The sequence below is a fragment of the Spermophilus citellus genome, assembly GCF_964194105.1.
Source record: "Spermophilus citellus genome assembly, chromosome: 2".
Classification (NCBI taxonomy): Eukaryota; Metazoa; Chordata; class Mammalia; order Rodentia; family Sciuridae; genus Spermophilus; species Spermophilus citellus.
In genome coordinates, this window is record NC_138183.1 from 7,974,402 (window position 1) to 7,995,475 (window position 21,074).

General features: G+C 53.6%; 3 protein-coding genes across 8 annotated transcripts in view; 2 read left to right on the forward strand and 1 right to left on the reverse strand.

The window, feature by feature from the left end:
* SH2D3C (SH2 domain containing 3C) overlaps positions 1–1,636 on the forward strand; it is a 29,104-nt gene extending 27,468 nt beyond the window's left edge. For all 3 annotated transcript variants that reach the window (XM_081280070.1, XM_081280071.1, XM_081280072.1), the window contains one exon: positions 1,038–1,636. In XM_081280070.1, coding sequence (XP_081136196.1) covers positions 1,038–1,213 — 176 coding nt within the window. In that variant the 3' untranslated portion in view covers positions 1,214–1,636. The remainder of the gene's footprint in view (positions 1–1,037) is intronic.
* A 1,746-nt stretch (positions 1,637–3,382) lies between these two features.
* Positions 3,383–7,434, forward strand: TOR2A (torsin family 2 member A). 4 transcript variants are annotated; one of them, XM_081279256.1, is made up of 5 exons: positions 3,383–3,626; positions 4,188–4,453; positions 5,545–5,720; positions 6,357–6,488; positions 6,730–7,434. In XM_081279256.1, the coding sequence occupies exons 1-5, from the start codon at positions 3,476–3,478 to the stop codon at positions 6,983–6,985; spliced, it is 981 nt and encodes a 326-aa protein (XP_081135382.1). In that variant the 5' UTR covers positions 3,383–3,475; the 3' UTR covers positions 6,986–7,434. The 4 variants fall into 4 exon arrangements, with proteins under 4 accessions (XP_081135382.1, XP_081135379.1, XP_081135381.1 ...); XM_081279253.1 differs by having other exon boundaries at positions 3,384–3,626; positions 6,357–6,484; positions 6,730–7,427; XM_081279255.1 differs by lacking the exon at positions 4,188–4,453 and having other exon boundaries at positions 3,500–3,626; positions 6,357–6,484; positions 6,730–7,427.
* A 45-nt stretch (positions 7,435–7,479) lies between these two features.
* TTC16 (tetratricopeptide repeat domain 16) lies at positions 7,480–20,986 on the reverse strand. Its single transcript, XM_081279252.1, has 14 exons — positions 20,737–20,986; positions 19,910–20,082; positions 19,527–19,617; positions 19,182–19,325; positions 18,236–18,336; positions 18,017–18,146; positions 15,444–15,658; positions 14,641–14,885; positions 14,206–14,347; positions 11,656–11,821; positions 10,987–11,129; positions 10,648–10,828; positions 9,229–9,313; positions 7,480–8,340 (listed from the first exon to the last, which is right to left on the reverse strand). Exons 1-14 carry the CDS (start codon positions 20,752–20,754, stop codon positions 7,562–7,564), a joined length of 2,613 nt encoding a protein of 870 aa, XP_081135378.1. The 5' UTR covers positions 20,755–20,986; the 3' UTR covers positions 7,480–7,561.
* Between the last annotated feature and the right edge of the window lie 88 nt (positions 20,987–21,074).

The window sequence follows — 21,074 nt, forward strand, 5'->3', positions numbered from 1 at the left end:
AAATGTGAAAGAAAGAGGTGCCCAGCCTGGTACCTGGGGTAGAGACAGCCACCACACTTCAGGGAGCTCAGTTTGTAACACCCTCACATGAAAGTGGCAGTGTCTGTTACTGCCTTTGGTATTAAGTTGCAGAAATTCACTGGAGATAAATTAGAAATTACAGCTGAGCAAAAATAAGATTTAAAAACTGCTGCAGTCTGGCTGGGCACAAATAACCGAGCCGCCAAAAAGCCTTGTAGGTTCAAATAGCAACTCTTTATTCCTGAACTCTCACCGGCACTCCACACATTTTCTGGGAACACACTCCCTCCACCGGGCTCCACTCTGCGTGCCAATTCTCCCGGAACCCCAGGAGAACTCAATGGGAACTCCAAAGTAGCAAGTGCCCGAGGCAGCAGGATCTGCCCTAATCCCAGCAGGATCCGCCCTAATCCCAGAGCAGGGTCACCTTTCAACCATTCCCTCTAGCAAAATGCCAGGCATCATTCCAACTAAACTGTGGCTCTCAACAAAAAATTTACCCACAATTACCCAGGGTAAACGCTGTGAATATTCTGATAGGTTTTTCTGACTTACTTGCCTTTTTTTTCCCCAAGAAGGAATAAAAAGATATGTATTTTATATTTACTTGTAAAACGCATATGTTTCTTAAAAAAAAGGAACTTATGGGAAAAAAAAGAAAAGAGAAAATGATCATACAAGATCTCAAAAAACTTCCAAAGAATTAAACATTAATATTTCGTCTTCTAAGGACTGGGGATTCAGCTCAGTGATAGAGTATTTGCCTAGCATGTATGAAGCCTTGGGCTTGATCCCTGGTAATGAAAAAAAAAAAATTGCTTGTCTAGAAAATAGTAGGAGAAAGACCAGACACTGCCATGCATGGTTACGTTCATTAACAGACTTTGTTGGCTCCCTGGTGGGCTGTGGAGAGGTTGCCTCAAATGGGACCCTGAAGAATGTGGGGACTCTGAATGGGAGCCCCAGCCTCCTTCCAACCAGATGGTGGTCCCTGACCCTGTGCCCCTGCCCTGCAGGATTCCAGGCCCGGCCAGAGCTCCTGGAGGTGTTCAGCACTGAGTTCCAGATGCGCCTCCTCTGGGGCAGCCAAGGGGCCAGCAGCAGCCAAGCCCGGCGCTATGAGAAGTTCGACAAGGTTCTCACTGCCCTGTCACACAAGCTGGAGCCTGCTGTCCGCTCCAGTGAGCTGTGACCCCCGCAGGAACTTTCCCCTCTGCAGCTGTGGGCAGCAAAGAGGGCAGAGACCTTTCCCCAGAGCACCCCAGGGACACTGTGATCAACCCAAAATGTTCTGGGTTCAACTCCAGGATCTCCATTGCAACTCCAGGGTCCTGCCTGGACTCTGGGTTCCACCTTCCAGTCACGTACTTACCAGTCTCCCTTCAGGAAGGACAGGGACCTTGCTCCTCCTACCAGCTTCTGCTGTCCCCCTTCTTGCCCAGGTTCCCTGTTTTTGAGCCATGGGAGGCCCCTCATGCCTCCTCCCTCTCCCCTGGGTATCTGCCTCCACTGGCACCAAGGCCTCCATCTTACTGTAAATAAGTCTGTCTGTTCTGTAAATAGATGTACAGAAACCATGTTCTTTCTTTCATATAATAAACTTTTATGACTCTTTCTTCTGTCTCTCAGAAGGGCTGGGGGTGGAAAGAACAACTTTTTCTCAGGTGAAAGGTAGAGAACTTCATTTAACAATTGCTTGCTGGGCATGATGACACACATCTTATAATCCCGGCCACTCAGGAGGCTGAGGCAGGAGGATCATGAGTTTGAGGCCAGCTTCAGCAACTCAGCAAGACCTATTTCCAAATAAAAATTAAAAGGGCTGGAGCCTCAGTAGTAGAGCACCCCTGGGTTGAAAAAAAAAAAACAAAAACAAAAACTTATTTAGCACTTGGAACATTCCAGTTTGTTCCAAGAGCCAGAATACAAGCAAATACTAAATTCAAACCCTGCTCTCCAGGAGCTGATGACCAGTGGGGGTGATAATTCCAACCTAGTGGGAGACATACAGGTATAACTTCCTTCTGTCCCATGCCCTGCCTCAGGAAGCCACAGCAATGATTATCACAAACATGAGGACCTAAGATGTTTGGAGTAGAAGGGTTTTCAGAAATCTAGGACTTCAACTCCCTTCTGTGAAACAGATATGGAGAGAGAAAGGACTTTCCCTGGGTCCCAGCAACAGAACGAGGAAGGCTACAAACTGGCTCCCCTGACCCAGGGTTCTTTCTCAATAGAGGGAAGTAATAATTTCAGGTTTGAGATGTGGCCCTGAAGTCGTGTGTGTGTGTGTGGGGGGGGGGGGGTTGTGTATGTTAAGCTGGGTAGGGCAGGGACCTTCAAACTAGACCACAAAGACAGCTCTCAGTTCTTTCACTCCAGTAGGTGGGAGAGGTAAAGGTAAGAAATGTAGATCAACAGGATCCCAAGCCAACCTGGGGTTCCCAGGAGCTTGTTCACCGAATTTGAGATGTCTGGGTTCCTTCGCCTCTGAATTATTTGACCAATCGGACCTGGTAGCACATGACATGGTACAAAGCATCTTTGGCTGAAGCTGGAGGTGGTTGAGTTCTGTTGTTCATTAGCAGGGGCAACTTGGATAAGAAGTTTAACCTCTTGGGTCCCAAATTCCTCCTCAAAATAAAACAAGGACAATCACAGAACCCATCTGCTAGGATTGATGGTAAGCATTTGGTATGTAGTGGAAGCTAGGTAAGGGACAGTTATGTTTCATACATAATGGATTGTCAGTGATCATTTATCAATTACTTTCTGAGTCAAAACACTATTTTCCTGCACCTCATTGAAATATCACCATTTCCATGTTGAGGTTGTGGCTAGGTGGTAGAGTGCTTGCCTACTACATGTGAGGCATTGGCACTGGGTTGGATTCTCAGCATTGGATACAAATAAATAAATAAAAAATAAAGGTCCATCAACAACTAAAAAAAAATTAAAAGAGAAACATCACCATTTCCATGTATAGCAGATACTATTATATTATAGCATGTGTATGGCACCTGAAGCTAATGGCACATAGTGTTGCTCACCAAAAGCTATTATTAGTGAACCCTCTTTTGTCATATAAAAGAAGAGGGTGGAAGAGGCGCTTTTCAAGCTGTAAGGTTCCGCACAAGTTTTTGTTATAGTTGTTACGTTACCTTTTGTGGTCATAATCCTTTATTTATCCCTTTCTGAGCTACCGTGATGGTCCCCTAGTTACCGTGGCCATGGAAACGCGGCCCGCTGACCCGGACTGGACGGTTCGCGGGCTCCCCCTGGAGGCACCCTGGAGTCCTGCTGCGCGACGACGGGGCGGGCCTTTGAGACGCGCGGGAGGGGAGCTGGGAGTTGTAGGCCATGGGCGTGGCTGCGGCGGAGCAGTGCACGCCGGGAGCTGTAGTTCGTACGTCGAGTGGTTGGCAGCCCCTGACTGAGCTTGGGCCGCTCCCGGATGGCTGCCGCCACGCGCGGCTGCCCGCTCTTGGGCTCGCTCCTCCGGCTGCTAGGGCTGCTCTCAGCCGCGACTGCCTCCTGGGACCTAGCTTCGCTGCGCTGCAACCTAGGCTCCTTCTGCGAATGCGACTTCCGGCCCGACTTGCCCGGTGAGGGGACAGGGAGCCCGGAGCGAGGAGCGGGTGGATAGGGAGCTTGCCTCAGGGCCGGGCATCCGTGAACCCGAGGCGGGAACCCGCAGACCTGCGGACGGCCAGGGCCGAAGTGGGGCCGGCTCCGAGGGGACTTAAGCGCCTGTGGCACGGACCTGAAGCGTAGGTTATTGGTGCCCGTTAGAGTCCCAGAGGGTTTGCGAGATGAAGAGAGCGAGCCTGTTGCCAGGAAGGCCCCTGCGGGGACATATTAGGCCTGCATGGAGTGGACTTGCAGTCCAGGGAGAAGCCTGTATTGGAGATTGGCAGGGGCTTGGGCATAATGGGTTGGCAGCTCCCGCTCGTTTAGGGCTGGCGCAATCTGGAGAACCGCCTGGTGGGGGCGCTGCCGAGATAAGCCAGGCTGATAGGTGGCCGGTGCAGACAGCCGCAAGGGCCCTATTCCCTGTCCACACTTTGGGACAAGCATGCCAAACACAGGGTTCCCTAGACCAAGTCCCAGACATGATTTCCACCCTGAAATTCTACCTTGGTTCTGACACTGTCCTGTGACCCTAGGTCTGGAGTGTGACCTGGCCCAGCACTTGGCCGGGCAGCATCTGGCCAAGGCATTGGTGGTGAAGTCCCTGAAGGCCTTTGTGCACGATCCCAGCCCCACCAAACCGCTGGTTCTCTCCCTGCATGGCTGGACAGGCACTGGCAAGTCCTATGTCAGCTCTCTCTTGGCTCACTACCTCTTCCAGGGTGGCCTTCGCAGCCCGCACGTGCACCACTTTTCCCCCATCATCCACTTCCCGCACCCCAGCAACATCGATCGCTACAAGGTAGGCTGAATGTGTCTTGGACCACCATTGGCCTGCACATGGGGTGACAGACCCTGAGGAATGAGTCCTAGCCCAGTAAGTGGAGTCACTTGTCCTAGGTCACACAGCCAGCTGGATCTTCAGCCCTCAGAACCCATCCTGAATAGAGCGTGAGACTGTGCCATTCTGCCTGGCAGGGAGTTCTTTTATTGGCTGGGAAACAGTAATGGTACCTACCAGCCAGTTGCTGTGAACGGGACAGCATTATACAATTGCAGGTATCACTTATTGAGCACCTGTGTTTGCCAGACAGTCTGCATTATCGTCTCCCTGTAAAGCACTGAGCCCCAATTTGTGGCTCAGAGGAAGCACTAGGTAAACGCTGGCTCTGACCACTGTTGTTGATTGCAAGGCACCTTCCAAGTCCATCTCTCTCGGATGCCAACACTTTGGGAGCAAAATTCAGGTTCAGGGAGTGGGAAGGAGCTTCTCCTGGTATAGAAAAGAGTAGATGTGGGCTGGGCTGGGGCTTAGTGGCAGAGTGCTTGCCTAGCATGAGTGAGGCACTGGGTTCGTTCGATCCTCAGCACCACATAAAAATTATCAAAATAAAGGCACTCTGTCCATTTATAACTACAAAATAATTTTTAAAAAAAAGAGTAGATGTCATGGAAGGAGCCCTCAACAGGGAGGCAGGGGCTTGGGTTGAGTCCCTGTTCTACTGACATATGCTATGTGACCTTAGGCAAGTCTGTGCCCCTCTCTGGGCTCTCTTTTTACCATTAGTCTTAAGAATGGTTTTGTTGGGCTGGGGATGTGGCTCAAGCGGTAGCGCGCTCGCCTGGCATGCGTGCGGCCCGGGTTCGATCCTCAGCACCACATACAAACAAAGATGTTGTGTCCGCCGATAACTAAAAAATAAATATTAAAAAATTCTCTCTCTCTCTCTCTCTCTCTCTCTCTCCTCTCTCACTCTATCTTTAAAAAAAAAAAAAAAAAAAAGAATGGTTTTGTGCTCTTTGGGAGACCATATCTCCCGGGGAGGGGTTTCGTTCTTGGTTTGGTAAGAAGTTTGGGGTTGAAGCTCTCTGGAACTCCTCTTTTCCCCGTAGAAGGATCTTAAGAACTGGGTCCAGGGGAACTTGACTGCCTGCGGCCGCTCCCTCTTCCTCTTTGATGAGATGGACAAGCTGCCCCCAGGCCTGATGGAGGTCCTGCGGCCTTTCCTGGGCCCCTCCTGGGTTGTATATGGAACCAACTATCGAAAAGCTATCTTCATCTTCATCAGGTAGGGCTGGTTTTGTAATGGGCACAGCAGGAAGACACTTGTCCCATGTCCAGCTGCCTGCTCTTGGCCTGTGCTCCCAGGGGGACACTGTTTCCAGGGTCCAGTCAGGCTGTCCCAAAGCCCCTCACTCTTGCTGGTGACACATCATCTAAGGTGGCTGACGACCCCTTTTACATTCCCAAAGCTATTCCAGCTTCTGTCTTTGTATCTTCATCCCTTCTTTGAGGAGACCCTGCTATGTCCACTTGTCCCTCGTTTTTGGACAGGAGGACAAATGGGACTGGAGTTTTCATCCTCTAATTCTCGCTCAGGTCCTGGCCATTAACTCAGGCAAAACTGTGTTACTTCCCTGAGACCCCACCTCCTCTCTGAGCGGTCCTCATGTCCCCATGTCGGTGGCCCCTTGGCCTACCGGAGGCTGCAGAAGGGGAGTCAGTTAAGGACACAGAGTTCTGTAAACTAAGTTGCATGGCACACGCACGCACGTATGGCATGGCCGCACTGGAGAGGAGAGCTGGGGAGAGCAGTGTCTCCATCGGCTGATCCCTGGTCCTGTTAGGTGGCACCAGGGAAGTGAGGGCCCACTCCGGCTCTGGTCCCTGGCTGAGCCTCTGCCTGGGTCCTCCATGATTTTAGTAACACTGGTGGTGAACAGATCAACCAGGTGGCCTTGGAGGCATGGCGCAGCCGCAGGGACCGAGAGGAGATCAGCCTGCAGGAGCTGGAGCCAGCCGTCTCCCGAGCTGTGCTGGACAACCCACACCGTGAGTTACTCGGGCCCTGCCCCATGTGGCTTCACCCGCAGCCACAGTGGGCTGACTGCCAGGGAGGGCTGGGTTCCCTGGGGTCTCAAGTTCTGCCACTGACCCAGCAGAGGCTTCAGCACCTGAATGGGTCACAACCCCTCGGAGCCTGCGTCTGGAAGGGGGCTAAAAGGAGAGGGCCCAGCACACCCCTCCTCTGCCCAGGGGCTTGCTTCCCTCTTAGGTAGCACGTGTCCTTCCTGCAGATGGTTTCTGGCACTCGGGCATCGTGGAGGAGCGCCTGCTGGACGCCGTGGTGCCCTTCCTCCCGCTTCAGCGGCACCACGTGCGGCACTGTGTGCTCAACGAGCTGGCCCAGCTGGGCCTGGAGCCCCGGGACGAGGTGGTGCAGGCCGTGTTGGACAGCACGACCTACTTCCCCGAGGACGAGCAGCTCTTCTCGTCCAATGGCTGCAAAACAGTGGCCTCTCGAATCGCCTTCTTCCTCTGACCCCAGAATGACATCCTTGCCTGGCCAACCATGCAGGAAAGGCCGGAGGGACCCTTGTCCAGAGACTACTGGAGAGTGGGCCCCAGAGCACGCAGTCAAGATGAAGAGGGGTATTGGCCAGGCCAAGGACAGACGCCGGGAAAGGCCTGGCTTCAGAACTGGTTGGAGGCGTCCTGGCCTCTGCTCACGGTCACCCTGGAACCTCACTGAGCCCTGACTTTCTCCTGCAGCCTGAGCCCTTCTTAAAGTGAATGTAACTCAGGGATCAAGGTTCATGGCTGTCGTCCTTTCTGGGTCTGTTACCCACACCCCTGGCCCTGGCACTGTACCCCACCTCACTCTACAGTCTGTGATCCCAGTATCACAGCTCAGGCTGGGACTTAACAGTTTTCATGAGTTGAGGGACTCAAGATGCCACCTGGGCCTGGATTTACACGTTTTTAATTTTTTAAAAGAAGAGAACAAGTATAATAAACGTAGCCATGGACTAGAGGAACACTGGTCGAGGTTCCTTTTGCTTTGGAAGGACTCAGCCTTGGGTGCCTGTGGGGGCAGAATCGTCCCTGCTCCAGCAAGAAGCAAGGGTTTCACTGAGCTTCCTCAGGAAGCAGCACAATGACCGTGACCTCAGCAGCTTCGGTCTCACTGGGGCCCTGGCTGGGACCCTGGCTGGGACCCTGGCTGGGACCCTGGCTGGGACCCTGGCTGGGGCTGGGGGTAGAACTGGCCTTGCTGGGCCTTGTGCTTGATGCCATGGTAATGTAAGTCTTGCTGGAGCTGGAGCCGGTGCTCTGAGTTGCGCTCAGGGCAGCCTCTGTCTTACTAGGTGTCCCGCTCTGGTCCTGGGTGACCATGGTTTTGCTGACATCCTGGGAAACCTGGATCTTGCTGGAATTTCGGATCAGTCCCCAGCTCTGGTCCTGGGGGACATCATCCCTGCCTGGTCTCCAGCTCAGGTCTCGGGCAGCCTTGGTCCTTCTGAGTCTCTGCCTTGGCCTCCGGGTACCCTTGGTCTTGGGCCTCTGCTTTGGGCCCTGGGTGGCCTCTGTCCTGCCAGCCTTCTGGCTCTGTTCTGGGATAGCTACTATCTTTCTGGAGAAGCACCTTTGACTTTGGGCAGCTAGGGTCTTGCTGGAGCTCTGGATCTGGTCCTGGGTGGCCTCAGCCTTGCTGGGCCTCTGCCTTCTCTCTGGGGAAGCTTGGGTCTTCCTGTGGTCAGGGCTCAGGTGGTCCTCGTTGACCTCAGTGTCTGAGGATGGGGTTTTCTGTGGTGAGGAGACAGAGGGTGTGACGGTGGTGGTGGGGCTGCTCCTGTATCCCCGGCAGATGGTGGACATGGTGGAGTCTGAGGTGGACTTGACCCTGTCTGGGGAGTGCCAAGAGTATCCATCAGGCCTGCCTTACCCTCCCTGGACAGTCGAGGAAAAAGGGGCTTCCAGGCGACCCCTACCAGAATCCCAGTGGCTTTGTACATCCAAAGCCGCAGTTTTGCCCACTCATACCAGCCTGGCCTCCTCACAACCCTAGCTCTGAGGCGGGCCAGGCTGTGACATGAGCCACTTGAGCCCCTGCCCATCCCTGGACCCCTCTGCTCCAGCAGGGCCCTTGCCTGCTCGCTCCTCCCAGCGCCCAATGCTGTGCTCCCTTCATTGAGGTCTTGGCCTCTAAGGGCCACCTGTGCTCAGGCCTGCTTGACTCCCTTCTGGCTGTGTCCACCTGTTGACTTGGGCTCACTGCCCAGGGAAAGGACTGTGCCCTTCATCCCTGTTATTGCTGCCAGGCATAGGCCGGGGCCAGGGCACCCGGTGAGGTTTGGGGATTGCCCCGAGTGACAGGAAGGAGACAGCACTGCCATTCTCCTGCCGAGGGGCTCTGGAGCAGCCTTCTGAGAGATTTTCCCTTTTGTCCCTTCCAGGCTGGTGCCCAGCAGAATTGCGGGTCGAAGCCCCTTGGACATGAACAGGGTTCAGTCCCAGGCCGAGGGGGAAAGAGAAAAGGACAGGCCTGAGAGGGGATGAGGCAGGAGTAGCAGCAACATAAAGAGCCTGATGGAGAGACCAGTGTCCCTGCTCTGTGCTGGACACTGTCCCACTGAGTCCTCACACGCCCTCCATGAGGTTGGGACTTCTACGCCCACTGTAGAGTCCCCTGCCCAAGGTCAACAGCAGGCCCAGGTTCACATCCCTTCTCACCCTGACCTTTAACCTCACTGCTGTTTTGCTCTCCTGGGCCTAGCAGGAGCCCAGGGACTTACAGCGGAAGATGGAACCTGAGGAGGTCTGGTCGAGGTAGCCTTCTGACAGGGATGTCACCTTGTGAGAGGCAAGCTCCTGGGTGTCCTATGGCAAAAAACAGGCTGGGCAGTTGCAGATTGGGAAGCCCTTGGGCCAGCGGCCACCCCTCTGGAGGGCCTACCCCTCTGGAAGGCCAGCAGGCCCTGGGGATTGTTCTCCCAAGCTTAGAGCGCCTCCCAGATACCGCAGACACCCGGGTGGGGCAGGGTGGGAACACAGGCTGAGACTGCAGGAAGGGGAGTGGCCATCCAGGAAAGGAGGCCTGCGAGGGGCTGCTGGCCTCCATTTTCTCTGCAAAACGAACACGTTAGTTCAAGTGGGAGATAGGCCTCTGTAACTGTAAAGTGCTGTGTGCTGGGAGGCAGCAGCGACAGCCGAGGAGCTGTTCATGCTTTAGGCACGTCTGGACCACCTGGCACATCCAGAGGAGGACAGGTCCCCTGCTATGACCATCTCACAGACCAAGGCTCCTAGCATCCAAGTAACCTGCCCAGCCACTCAGCTGAGGAGGAGAGAAGCTGGGTTTGACTCCAGCCCTGCTGGACACCTCCCTCAGACCCTTGGCTGCTGGCCGCTTCTACCTGAGGTCACACCCGCAGGTGGTGAGGACGGCGGAGCAGGTGTCCATCCCATAGGCCCTGGGCTCTGAGCTCTACCAGATTCAGCTCAGCCTCTTCCTGAGGGAGGGAGCCCACAGTGACCTGGCAGGGGTTCTGCAGACAAGAGCTTTGTATTCTGCCTTTGTTCTAATGCAAACTAGAAAAAGGGAGTGCCAGCAGGGCCAGGGGTAGGTTGCCTTTGGACATAAACTTGATGTCTGTCGGCAGTTGACTAGAGGAAGAAGTTTTGGGATGATCACAGGCACAGGCTGGCTCTTGTCCAGCGTCTGGGGAAGGAGCTGGAGAGGGAGGGCAGCTATTTGTCCACTTACACAAAGATAAGGGGAGACTCCCTATGGTGTTAAGAATCAAGGCAACCTGGGGGGTTGTGCTGAGTTGCAAGGGCGCTTAGGATATGGCACAAAGTGGCACTGGGGAATGTGATCTGTGTTGAGCTAGGAAATGGTGTCATGGTGTATTTAGTTTTGAAAATTTATCCAACTGTTCACCTATGATTTTCACACTTCTCTGTTTACATTGCATTCAACAAAATGTTTTCAGAAACAATTTAAAAATAGGAAAAGTCTGGCACAAGTGGCCAGGGCACCCCCAGGACCTGTGGGGTGTGTGCAGGCCAGGTGTGTGAGACGTGTCTCTGAGGCCGGCCTCTTTACCAGCCTCCCTGCAGGGACAGTCCTTGCTGGTGCCAATCCCATCTCAGAGAAGCCAGCCTCAGCCCCAGACCCCAGGGCCCCAGGCCCTGGTGAAGGGCCTGCTCACCTCTTTCTTCTCCTTTGCTTCCTCCTCCTCCTTGGCAGATGGGGCCTCTGCTGGCTCTACCTGCAGTGCCTGGGGGGTGGGCTCTGGCTCTTTGGAGCTCTCAAACAAAGGCTGGTCCCACTTCCAAGAGAGCAGCAGGGCCTTGGCCTTCTCGCGCTCCAGTTCCCGCTCCCTCAGCATCCTGCCAAGCCATGGCCCCAGGGTCCTGGGTCAGCCTCTCAGACTCCACCTGCCATCCCCAAAGACTAGTGTGGAGACCCTAGGAGGTGGCGGGGCAGAGGAACCTGAGCCCCAGTCAGTCCCCAGTCTCAGCTCCTGGCCCCTGCCCTGGAAGCTTACCCCGCAACGCCCTCCAGGTTGCTGGCCTGAGGGCCACTCTTCCCCATCTGCATCAGCTGCAGCCTGGCCAGTTGGGCCACCTGGCTTTGAAGCACTTCCTCCACTGACATGCCCGGGAAGAGGCTGGTAATCAGTGGGAGAAGCTGCGGGAAAGGGGTGACCAGAGCCAGGTGTGGGCCAGGGCAGGTGGCAGAAGGCCAATGCTGCCCTGCCTTGCAAAGTCGTACCTGGCCCTTCTCAGGACTAAAGAGGGGTTTCACGAATTGTCTCTAAAGGGCGGGACCCTTTTACTCAGAAGGACAGGAGACGTGAGGAAGGGACCACCCCCATAGGGAGCCCTGATGGTGAGCCAGCTGGGGCTTCTGGAGCGAAACAGCAGAGGTGGTCTGTCCTCTGAGCTGCAGGACTGGGGCAAGGGAGCCTTCTCTGAGCCTTGGGGTCTGCATCTGTAGATGGGGGTGACGGTAACTCTCTGGCTTGGAGGGAGGCAGAGGCCTGGAGCGAGTGGTAGGGTCGGAGTGGTCAGAACACAGCCACTCTTAGGAGTGCTCCAGCGTTACCTGCTCATGGCCAGCCGTGCAGGTTTCATTCAGGGACAGGAGGACCTTCAGGGCAACCAGGGTGCTGACTCCGGAGCCCACCCACCCTCCTCACCCAACAAGAGCCCACCTTTGGTTGCTTGGGATTCAGGAGCAGGGCAGTGGCAACATCCTGACGGGCCCCAAAGATGTCCTGCAGGAGCTGTCGACTCTTGGCCCTGTACACATAGTACTGGGCCTTACAGGGGTTGTGCTGAATGGCCGCTGAGAAGTGGTTCTCTGCCTTCTGGAACTGCCTGCAGGATGCAGTGGGCCCCGAACTGCCATGAATATCACCTTCTGAGGGGAGATGGTGGCTCCTGGGCCACCATCCTAGATTCCTGGGGAAATCTAGGAGTTCTGCTCCCCCACTGTGCCCTCTCTTCCTCCTGCCAGCCACACCTCTGGTGGGCCCAACACTTAGATGTGGGTATGAAACTCCAGGGTAAATGAATATTTTTATGATCCTGGCATAGGAAGGTACTTCCTGAGACTATCATAAACCCAGCAGCTGAAATTAAAAAAAAATTAATTTGATTATGATTTAATTCCATATTACTGAGTAGCAAAAGTGCCACAACAAAAAGCAATATATAAAGTCTGGGGCATAGCTCAGTGATAGAGTGTCTGCCTGGCATGTTCTAGGACCGGGTCTCATCAATACCCAGACCCTGGGGGGAAAAAAAGCAATATATAGGACAAATTATTTTTCCAGACAGCAGGCAATAAGCTGATTCTCTTAGCCTTCAAAGAACTGTAATAGTAAAAAATTTTGCTAAATAAGCAATTTAAACATTTTTTTTTAGTTGTAGATGGACACAATACCTTTATTTTGTTTATTTTTATGTGGTGCTGAGGATCGAACCCAGGGCCTCACACGTGCAAGGCAAGTGCTCTACCCCTGAGCCCCAGCCCTAGCCCCTTAAATAAGCAATTTAATAGCAAAATGGGTAAAAGCTTTTGATAAGCTATAATGGCCGAGAAAGAGACTGGCCTGCAATAATAAATAAAGTATTTAAACATGCAAAGTAAATAATCTTTCAGAGAGTTTTTCGTTCTTTTCTTTCTTTTTCTTTTTTGCCTAGGATTAGCAGAATTGAAGAATAATTTTAATACCCTATGCCAGGGAGGTGAGGGGAAATCAAGGTACTCTTTTCCTGAGGGAAGTTTTTGTTGGTTCACTGTTTTTGGAGAACAATATCATAATATCTATCAAAACTTTAAAGATGGGCTGGGGGGGCTGGGGATGTGGCTCAAGCGGTAGCGCGCTCGCCTGGCGTGCGTGCGGCCCGGGTTCGATCCTCAGCACCACATACAAACAAAGATGTTGTGTCCGCCGAGAACTAAGAAAAAATAAATATTAAAAATTCTCTCTCTCAAAAAAAATAAATAAATAAAATAAAATGGGCTGGGGCTGTAGCTCAGTGGTAGAATGCTTGCCTAGCATGTGTAAGGCACCAGGTTCAATCCTCAGCACCATATATAAATAAATAAGCAAATAAATAAATAAATAAATGTAGGTATTGTGTCCATCCACAACTAAAAAGATACACATTAAAAAAAAAAAAAAAAACAGGGGCTGGGGATGTGGCTCAGGCGGTAGCGCGCTCGCCTGGCATGCGTGCAGCCCGGGTTCAATCCTCAGCACCACATACCAACAAAGATGTTGTGTCTGCCGAGAACTGAAAAATAAACGTTGAAAAAAAAAAGAAAAAAAAGAAATATATATATATATAAAAAAAAAACAAAAAACAAAAAACAACTGTGGGTGCACGCCTGTAATCCCAGCAGCTTGGAAGGCTGAGGCAGGAAGACCCGCGAGTTCAAAGCCAGCTTCAGCAACAGTGAGGCACTAAGCAACTCAGTGAGAACCTGTCTCTAAATAAATTACAAAGTAGGGCTGGGGATGTGGCTCAGTGGTTGAGTGCCCCTGAGTTCAATCCCTGGTGCTCCCTAAAAAACAAAACAAAAACAAAAAACAACTTTAAATGTTTACATTCTTTACCCAATAACTTAATTTCCAGTAAACCAGACTACAGCTTTTACTAGCATGAGAACCTATGTCCTGCTTGCTCACTGCAGGACTATTTCTAATTAAAACCTGAAAGCCTGAGTGCATGTCAGCAGGGGTTTTTCTGAAGCCGGCTATCCACCTCCCCAGCAGGGGTACTATGCAAACAATGGAAGAGAAGGAAGTGACACTACAGAAAGTCAAAGGACAGACAGTGTGGGCTGGGGACGAGGCTCCTGGGAGAGCGCTGGCCTACACAGTGGCCCTGGGCGACCCCCAGAACTACAAAAAGAAAAAGAAAAAAACAAAGGGGTTTCACATGTTTCCATTTCAGAAAATCCACTAACTGTTAGCACATGCCTGGGGAAAAGTCTGGAAGGGTCGTTATTCACCTTAGCAGGGAGCAGAGCTGGAGGGAGGTGGGGATGATAACTCACATTTCAATTTATATGTTACTATTTAAATTTTCCATGAAAGCGTCATTACGACAATAATCAGGAAGAAAATAAAAGTATTTCTCGCCGGGACTTGAAAACTAAAATTGACATTTAGGAGAGAAGCAGTCCCAGCAGGTGGCTTCCTACAGGCTGGTCCACATGCACGCCCGCCCCCCTTGGATCCGACTGGCACCTTCTCTTCTCTTCGCAGAAGCCCATCTTCTCCTGCAGCATGCCCATGCGCATGTTGGCACCCTCGTCCTGTGGGCTCAGGGCCAGCGCCTGCTTGTAGTCTGCCTCTGCAAAGGCCAGGTTGCCCAGCTGGAAGAAGCAATCTAGAGTCCGAGGGTGGGAGCTGAGTGAGCCACCCCCCTGCCCAGGGGTGCCCACCCAGCTGCTCCGCCCCCCTCCCCAGGGAGGCAAAACTGGTGGCTGACAGCACAGAACCTCTGTCTTCTTTGCACCCGGGCATCTTCTCCCACCTGCCTGATCTGAGAACTGGAGTAGACAGTTGTCTAGGGCGACATTTCCCAAAGTGTGTCCCCAGGACACTGGGGCTATCAAATGCTTCCTTCTGTCCCCCCACCCCCACACCAACCCACCTTAGGGATGGCGCGGGGCCACTCACCGCCGCGATTGATGTAGAGGCCCTTCTCCTGCTGCTCATCTCGGAGCGCCTTGTTGAGCAGCAGCACGCCCTCCTGGTAGGCGCCCTGCTTGTAGCAGTGCACCGCGAAGTCGTTGTAGGTCAGCAGCAGCTGGCGCTGTGCCTGCTGCACCATTTTATCCTGGTCATCAGACAGCATGTCCAGTGCCTTCAGCAAGTCCTCCACGGCCCTGTCAAACTCCAGGAGCCTGCGGTATATGGTGCCTCTGGGGGGAGGGTGTGGCGGTGACAGGAAGGGCCATGAGGGACAATAAACCCCCCTGACCAGCATGTGGTCTGGCAAACCACTGCTCTCCCTGGGCCTGCTGACCCATGACCTGTGAAGGTGGCGGGACCCTAGCTCAGGTTCTAGGTTTGTCCCGTGGACCTGCCCCCCGATTGCTACTCTGATGACCTGCCCATCACTGGTAATGTTTTATTTCTCAAAAATAGCTTCTCTTTATTTCAGGAGGCCAGGTGTCTACCTGCCTCTATATGAAGGTGACACGTTTTACACCAATCTTCAGGTGAGGAAACCCAAGCTCGAACGCAGAGGTTAACTGGCCCTGAATCATGTGCGACCCCGAGCAGCATGACCCACCCAGTGGGAACCAATCAGCAGGCCTGGGGCTGGAGGATTCCAGGGTAACTGGGAAGGTGCTGTCTGACCCTCCAGGGGCAGTGACCCCAGCAGGAAGCAGGGAAAACTGTCAGAGGGCCAATGGGGAAACTGAGACCATGTAGCAGGTCTATGGGAGGCAGGCCTAGAACCCCTCCCCCAGTACCGGAAGAGGAAGAGGCTGGGGTCCAGAGGGTTGTTCTCGATGGCGCAGTCGATGCACTGCAGCGCGAGCCGCAGCAGGCCCTGCACTGCCAGGATGCCGGCGTCCTGGCGGGCTTGCTGGGCCTGGTCCACCATCATCTGAAGCAGCAGCTTGGCCTGCAGGTTCTTGGGATCCAGCAGCAAGGCGCTGCGAAGGTCCTGATAGCAGAGCCTGGGCTGCCAGGGGTGGGGTGGCATCAGGGGCACTGGGTGGCTAAGTGGAGCCCTTTCCTGCCCAGTGGAAGGGAGGGGGGGACAAACGACCAGGTGACAAACTGGCATCCTGTCATCCCTCCCTGGTGTCCCCCATGTTATTGTTTAATTTGTGAAAAGCTCCTCCTAGGCCTCATCCTTACTGACCCCCCTCGAGGTGTGACCCCATGTGAGGCAGGTCAGCCTCAGCATTTGTTGTCTCCTGTGAGCCTCCTCTGAGACTGAGGGGAGTGAGCATCCTCCTGAGGAGACTGCCTTGTCCTTCTTATCCTCCCCTGCACTCCCTCGCAGGCTCCCTGACCTTTAAGCCCATGAAACCTCTGACCAAGAACAGATTCAGGTCTGGGTATGAGTGGAAAACACCCCGAGGCAAATACCTTCTACTGGGTGTGCAGATTAGTCAGTCAGTCAGTCAGTCGACAAACAATTCTAGCAGGCAGCCGAGGCTGGGTAGCTGGCTGGAGGGCGAACAGGGCAAGAGTGTGGGTAGCAAGTGTGAGTGAGGATGGGCGAACGACTGAAGCCAGGACCTGGGCTTTGAGCAGGCAGACCTGGGCCCAGGACAACACGGCTGACTGGCTTTGTGACCCTGGAAAGTCACCCCCGGGCTGCTGCTTCACCTACCTTCCTCAAAGGTGACTGCAGCCTTCAGGATAAACATGGGTAATATTTATTTTATTATTTTTTTTTTAAATTTTTTTTAAATTTTTTAATTTTTTTTTATTGGTTGTTCACAACATTACAAAGCTCTTGACATATCATATTTCAATGGGTAATGTTTAGAACAGGCCTATGAGCAGGCCCAGGCCACAGGAGGGGCTGAACCCACAACAGCCAACATTTGGCAATAACGGCTAGTCTCACACCTTTGGAGGAGACTCCCCCTGAGTCACCTGTGGGACATTGGAGAAGTCACCTGATGCCTCACCACATTCCTTCCAACACTCCCTCCAGAATTGCAGGCTCAGTCATCAGCCACCCAGGACACCTCCACCCTTCTGCTGCTGCCACCTGTCCTTCCTTGCCTTGTTTTCATCACCCAGGCAAAGCAGAATCTGGAAACTTCTAGAGCCCGCCCTTACCCTGAGACTGCCCCAGTGATGCCCCGTCCCTTTTCTTTCTTTCTTTTTTTCTTTTCTTTTCTTTCTTCTTCTTCTTCTTCTTTTTTTTTTTTTTTTGATGCTGGGATTGAACCCAGGGCCTTGCTAAGCAAGAGCTCTGCCACTGAGCTGCATCCCCAGCCCTATTTTTCTTTGAGACAGGGTCCCAAAAAGTTGCCGAGGTTGGTCTCAAAATTGGGATGCTCCTGCTTTAGCCTCCAGAGCTGCTGGGATTACAGGTGTGCACCACCTAACTGGATCTAGTGGTGGCTTCCGAAGCACTGTGGACCTGCCTTGACCCCACTCCCACAGCCCTCCCTGCTCCTCTTGTGTTGCCCAGCCTCTCCCAGGTTCCTGCCTGTCCCCCAGGGCCATCTCTTCCAACCTAACACTCCCCGCAGCAGCAAGAGGGTCTTGCTCAAGTCCACTGCCCCGGGAGTACCCCTTTGAGGCTCCTGCTGCTCTCAGGAAGACCTGGAGACCCCAGTGCCCTCTCATACCTGTAGTGCCCTCCTTCCTGTCCAGCACACCTCTCTACCCGCTTCCTGAGCCCTATTTCCCTGGCCTTTTTCTGTACTCAGTCCCCATCCAGCCCAGCCTGTGGGGTGCTGGGAGGAAGAGTGCTTAGTACATGTTCAGTGAGGCAAAGGGAAGAAGGAAAGGAAAAGGGGAGCAGCAGGGGCAGGAAGAAGGAAGAAGCAGTGCTGCCTTGTCTGAGGGGCCTGCAGCAGGGCACTCTCACCCTCCTGGTCAAATCATTCCTGTGGGGCTGGGTTGTGGCTCAGTGGCAGAGCGCTCGCCTAGCATGCACAAGGCACTGGGTTTGCCCTCAGCACCACATAAATGTAAAATAAAGATATCGTGTCCACCTAAAACTAAAATAAATAAATAAATAAATAAATCCTATGTGATCATCTGCTCAGGGATGTCCCCCCTGGGCTGGGAGTTCCAGAAGGACAGCAACGATATAGGTCTCTCACCTTGTGGTCACCACAGAACCTGACACTGTCCTGGCACAGAGCCAGGGCTAAGCGATGATGGAGAACTTTCCAACTAGGCAGCTAAGTGGGCAGCACTCGTCAGGCCCTCTGCCAGGGAGGGCAATGCCGCAGTGCACTGTGGGGAAGGACCTGTGACCTGGCCGACAGCCTACCCTCCTTCTGTAACCTTGGGGCACGCTGCAGGTTGAAAGTGGGGCACCTGCCCTGCCCGCGTGCTCTACCTTCTGGAAGAAGTTGTAAAGCCTGGCCCGGAGGATGTAGATGTCGGCATTGGTGGTGCCCTGCTTCACCTCCTTGGTGATGAGTGAGAGGCAGTCTTGATGCCGTTTGAGGGCCATGAGGCAGGCTATGCTAAGGGTGGAGGGCAAGAGGTGCTTGCTGTTTCAGGGGGAGGGCACAAGGGGCTTCTGGGAGGGAGGCAGTTCACAGCTGGCACTCACCATCGGTAGCGGAAGCAGGGTTTGTCGGGCTGGAGCGTAGAGCCTTGAGAGAAGATGTTCAGGGCGTCCAGGTAATCGCATTGCTCATATAAGCACTGGCCCTGGGGACAGGGGTCAGTCAATGCTGCTTGCAACTCTGACCCAGCAGCACCCACCAGTTGGCAGGAGCAAAATTGGGGCAAAAGGGGAGAAACAAGAGATAAGACAAAGCTTTTTAGATTTGGGAAACTTTAAGAGACAGACAGACACACACACACACACACACACACACACACACACACAGAGATGCAGAGTTGGGGACAGAGCAAGAAACAGTGATTACTACACAGCTGGTAGTAATTTGGGGCCTTTCAAAAGACAGAAAAGTTGTCAAAATGGAAAAAAACAGGATTTTGTTGTTTTATAGTTTACTATTGACTTTGTTTTGAATTTTGAGTTGCAAATGAAGTCCCTACCATCTTCCAGTGCTTAGAGCCTTCCACCCTAGATCTGTGCTAACACTACAACAGCCACCAGCTGTATGTGGCTGTATAAATTAAATTTATCTGTATACGTTTTTTGCAATGTGGGGGCTGGAATCCAGTGCCTTATGCATGCTAAGCAAGTAATCTACCATTAAGCTACACCCCAGCCCAAATAAAATTTAAAATTCAGTTTCTCCGTCATAGTCGTCATATTTCAAGAGCTTAACGTTTCTAGGTGGCTGGTGGCTGCCATATTGGATGGTGCAGAGCAGACTGTTGTCATCATTTCAGGAAGTTCGCTGGACGATGCTGCAAAGCCCCCCACGCCTGGCAGCAAGCTGCCTTGGAAGGTGAGAGAAACAATGGGTGGCGACACAGACACAGGGACAAGGAATCCCCAAGGAGACAGAACTGGTCGCAGGAGCAAGGAAAGCCCCTCACAGCCAGAGGGAGCGAGGCAGCCGGGCTGTGAGGTGGAGCACCTGAATGTAGAGCACAAAAGCAAGCCGCTCCAGGTACTTGGGGTTCTCTGGCTGGAAGGAATATGCCCTTCGAAGGTTCTGGGCTGCCGAGGAGAAGTCACACAGCTGGATGAAGGCCTCAGCCCTCCAGGCATAGAAGTCCACCTGAAGGTGAGGAGGTTCAGGCTGTGTTCTAGCCCCACCATCTGCCCCTAAGGGTAGGGAGTGGACTCTGCCTCCCTCGGGCATGACACCCAGTTACCAGCAGGTACTTGGTGGTCTTGAAAGAAGGGACCTAGCAGGGGTGACAGTGAAGGGGAAGTGTGTGCCTGAGGTTGCTGGTGCCCACGGAGGCCCTCCTCTCACCACATGGGGATCCAGGTGAAGGGCACGGGAGAAGTATAGCACAGCCATCTCCCAGTCCTCTTGCTCCAGGCACTGATGGGCTCGCTGGTAGCTGCAGTGGCAGGGAAGTATAGGTATGGGGCTGGCCCTGACTTTGGAGCAGCCCCAGGCATATGGCTGGGTGGAAGGAGAATCAGGTGGAGAGGCAGGAGGGGTAGATGGTACTAGGGAGGGCACTCTGGCATTTCTGAAGCCATCAGCCTTTTATTCACTGAAGTAGAAGGGCCTCATTACAGAGTGGAGTTCACTGAGGCTCAGAGAGAGACAGTAACAGGCTCAAGGTTGCACAGCATGTTAATGGTTGGGGGTTTGGGGCAGGAACCTGAGATAAAATAGTCACTCACTACTCTCTGACTTTGAGAGGCACCGTTAACTTTATGACCTTTGGTTTTATATCATCCAAATCCAGGAATACTTGGCTGGTCCCAAAGATGCGCTTCAGGGTTCCCTTTGAAACTGGAATAACCCGTGGCTTTGGGATGTCCTCTGAGGGGACCTGGTCAATTGCCAGAGCATCCTAGAACCAAGGGACAGCAGGCTGGAGCAGGCCTCAGAGAGGACCCCCACTTACCAGGCAGAGGAGAGTGGAAAGAGGGCTAGTGGTCCCCTGACCCTTAGGGATATTCCTGCCTCTGTCCCTCTCTTATGGCAATGTGTGGGATCTGGGTCCTCATGCCCACACCATCCTCTGGGCCTTCCCAGCTCTTACCTCCTGTTCTCAGTACTCACAGCTCTAATGTCCCCAGCTCTGATCCTGCCCCAAGTCCCAGGCCATAGGGGTCCTCAGCTCCTTGGATGTCCTATGGGACCCTCAGGGCCAGCAGGTCACGCTGAACACCTCACTGATTTCTGTGCTAGGCTTTCTCCACCAGCCACCCAAGCTGGAGACCCATGACCCAACAGCTCTCAAGCCCTGTCTGTTCCACTGCCTCAAAATCGGTCAGATGGCTCCTCTTCTCTCGTCCCACGGTCTGGGCCAATGACGTCTTGGCGTGGACGCCAGCTCTGCCCACAAGTCCGGAGCTCTCTGTTCTTAGCACAGAGGCCAGGGTCTCTCTGAGTTGCACTACTGGCCCTGCCTCGGCCGTACTTTAAGCCTCTCCTGGGAACTCAGCCCTGGTGTCCCTACCCTGTCCTCTGCCTTGGCTTTAGCTTCTCCCCCAGCCCGCACCTCGCCAGCGTCTTCCATGAGGCCGCTTGAAGGAGGGCACCAACTCCCCTCGCGGCCGGGACCTCTGGCGTTGCTAGGCACCAGCTCCAGGACGCCCGGAGGCTCCGCCCCTTGGCCACGCCCCCGCGACCTGAGGGCTGCTAGAAAATTTAACGGAGGAGGCTGAGGCCGACGGCAAGGAAGAAAGTCGCCAGGCTTCTGCAGCGAGGCAGGGCCACCGCGAGGGCATAACAAGGCTCCCGCCTCCCAGGCCGATGACTGAGAGGGTTCCGAGGGTGTCACAAGAACCCCACAGGGCCACGCTGACGCAGAGCCGCGGAACGCGCGGGGGCGACCCG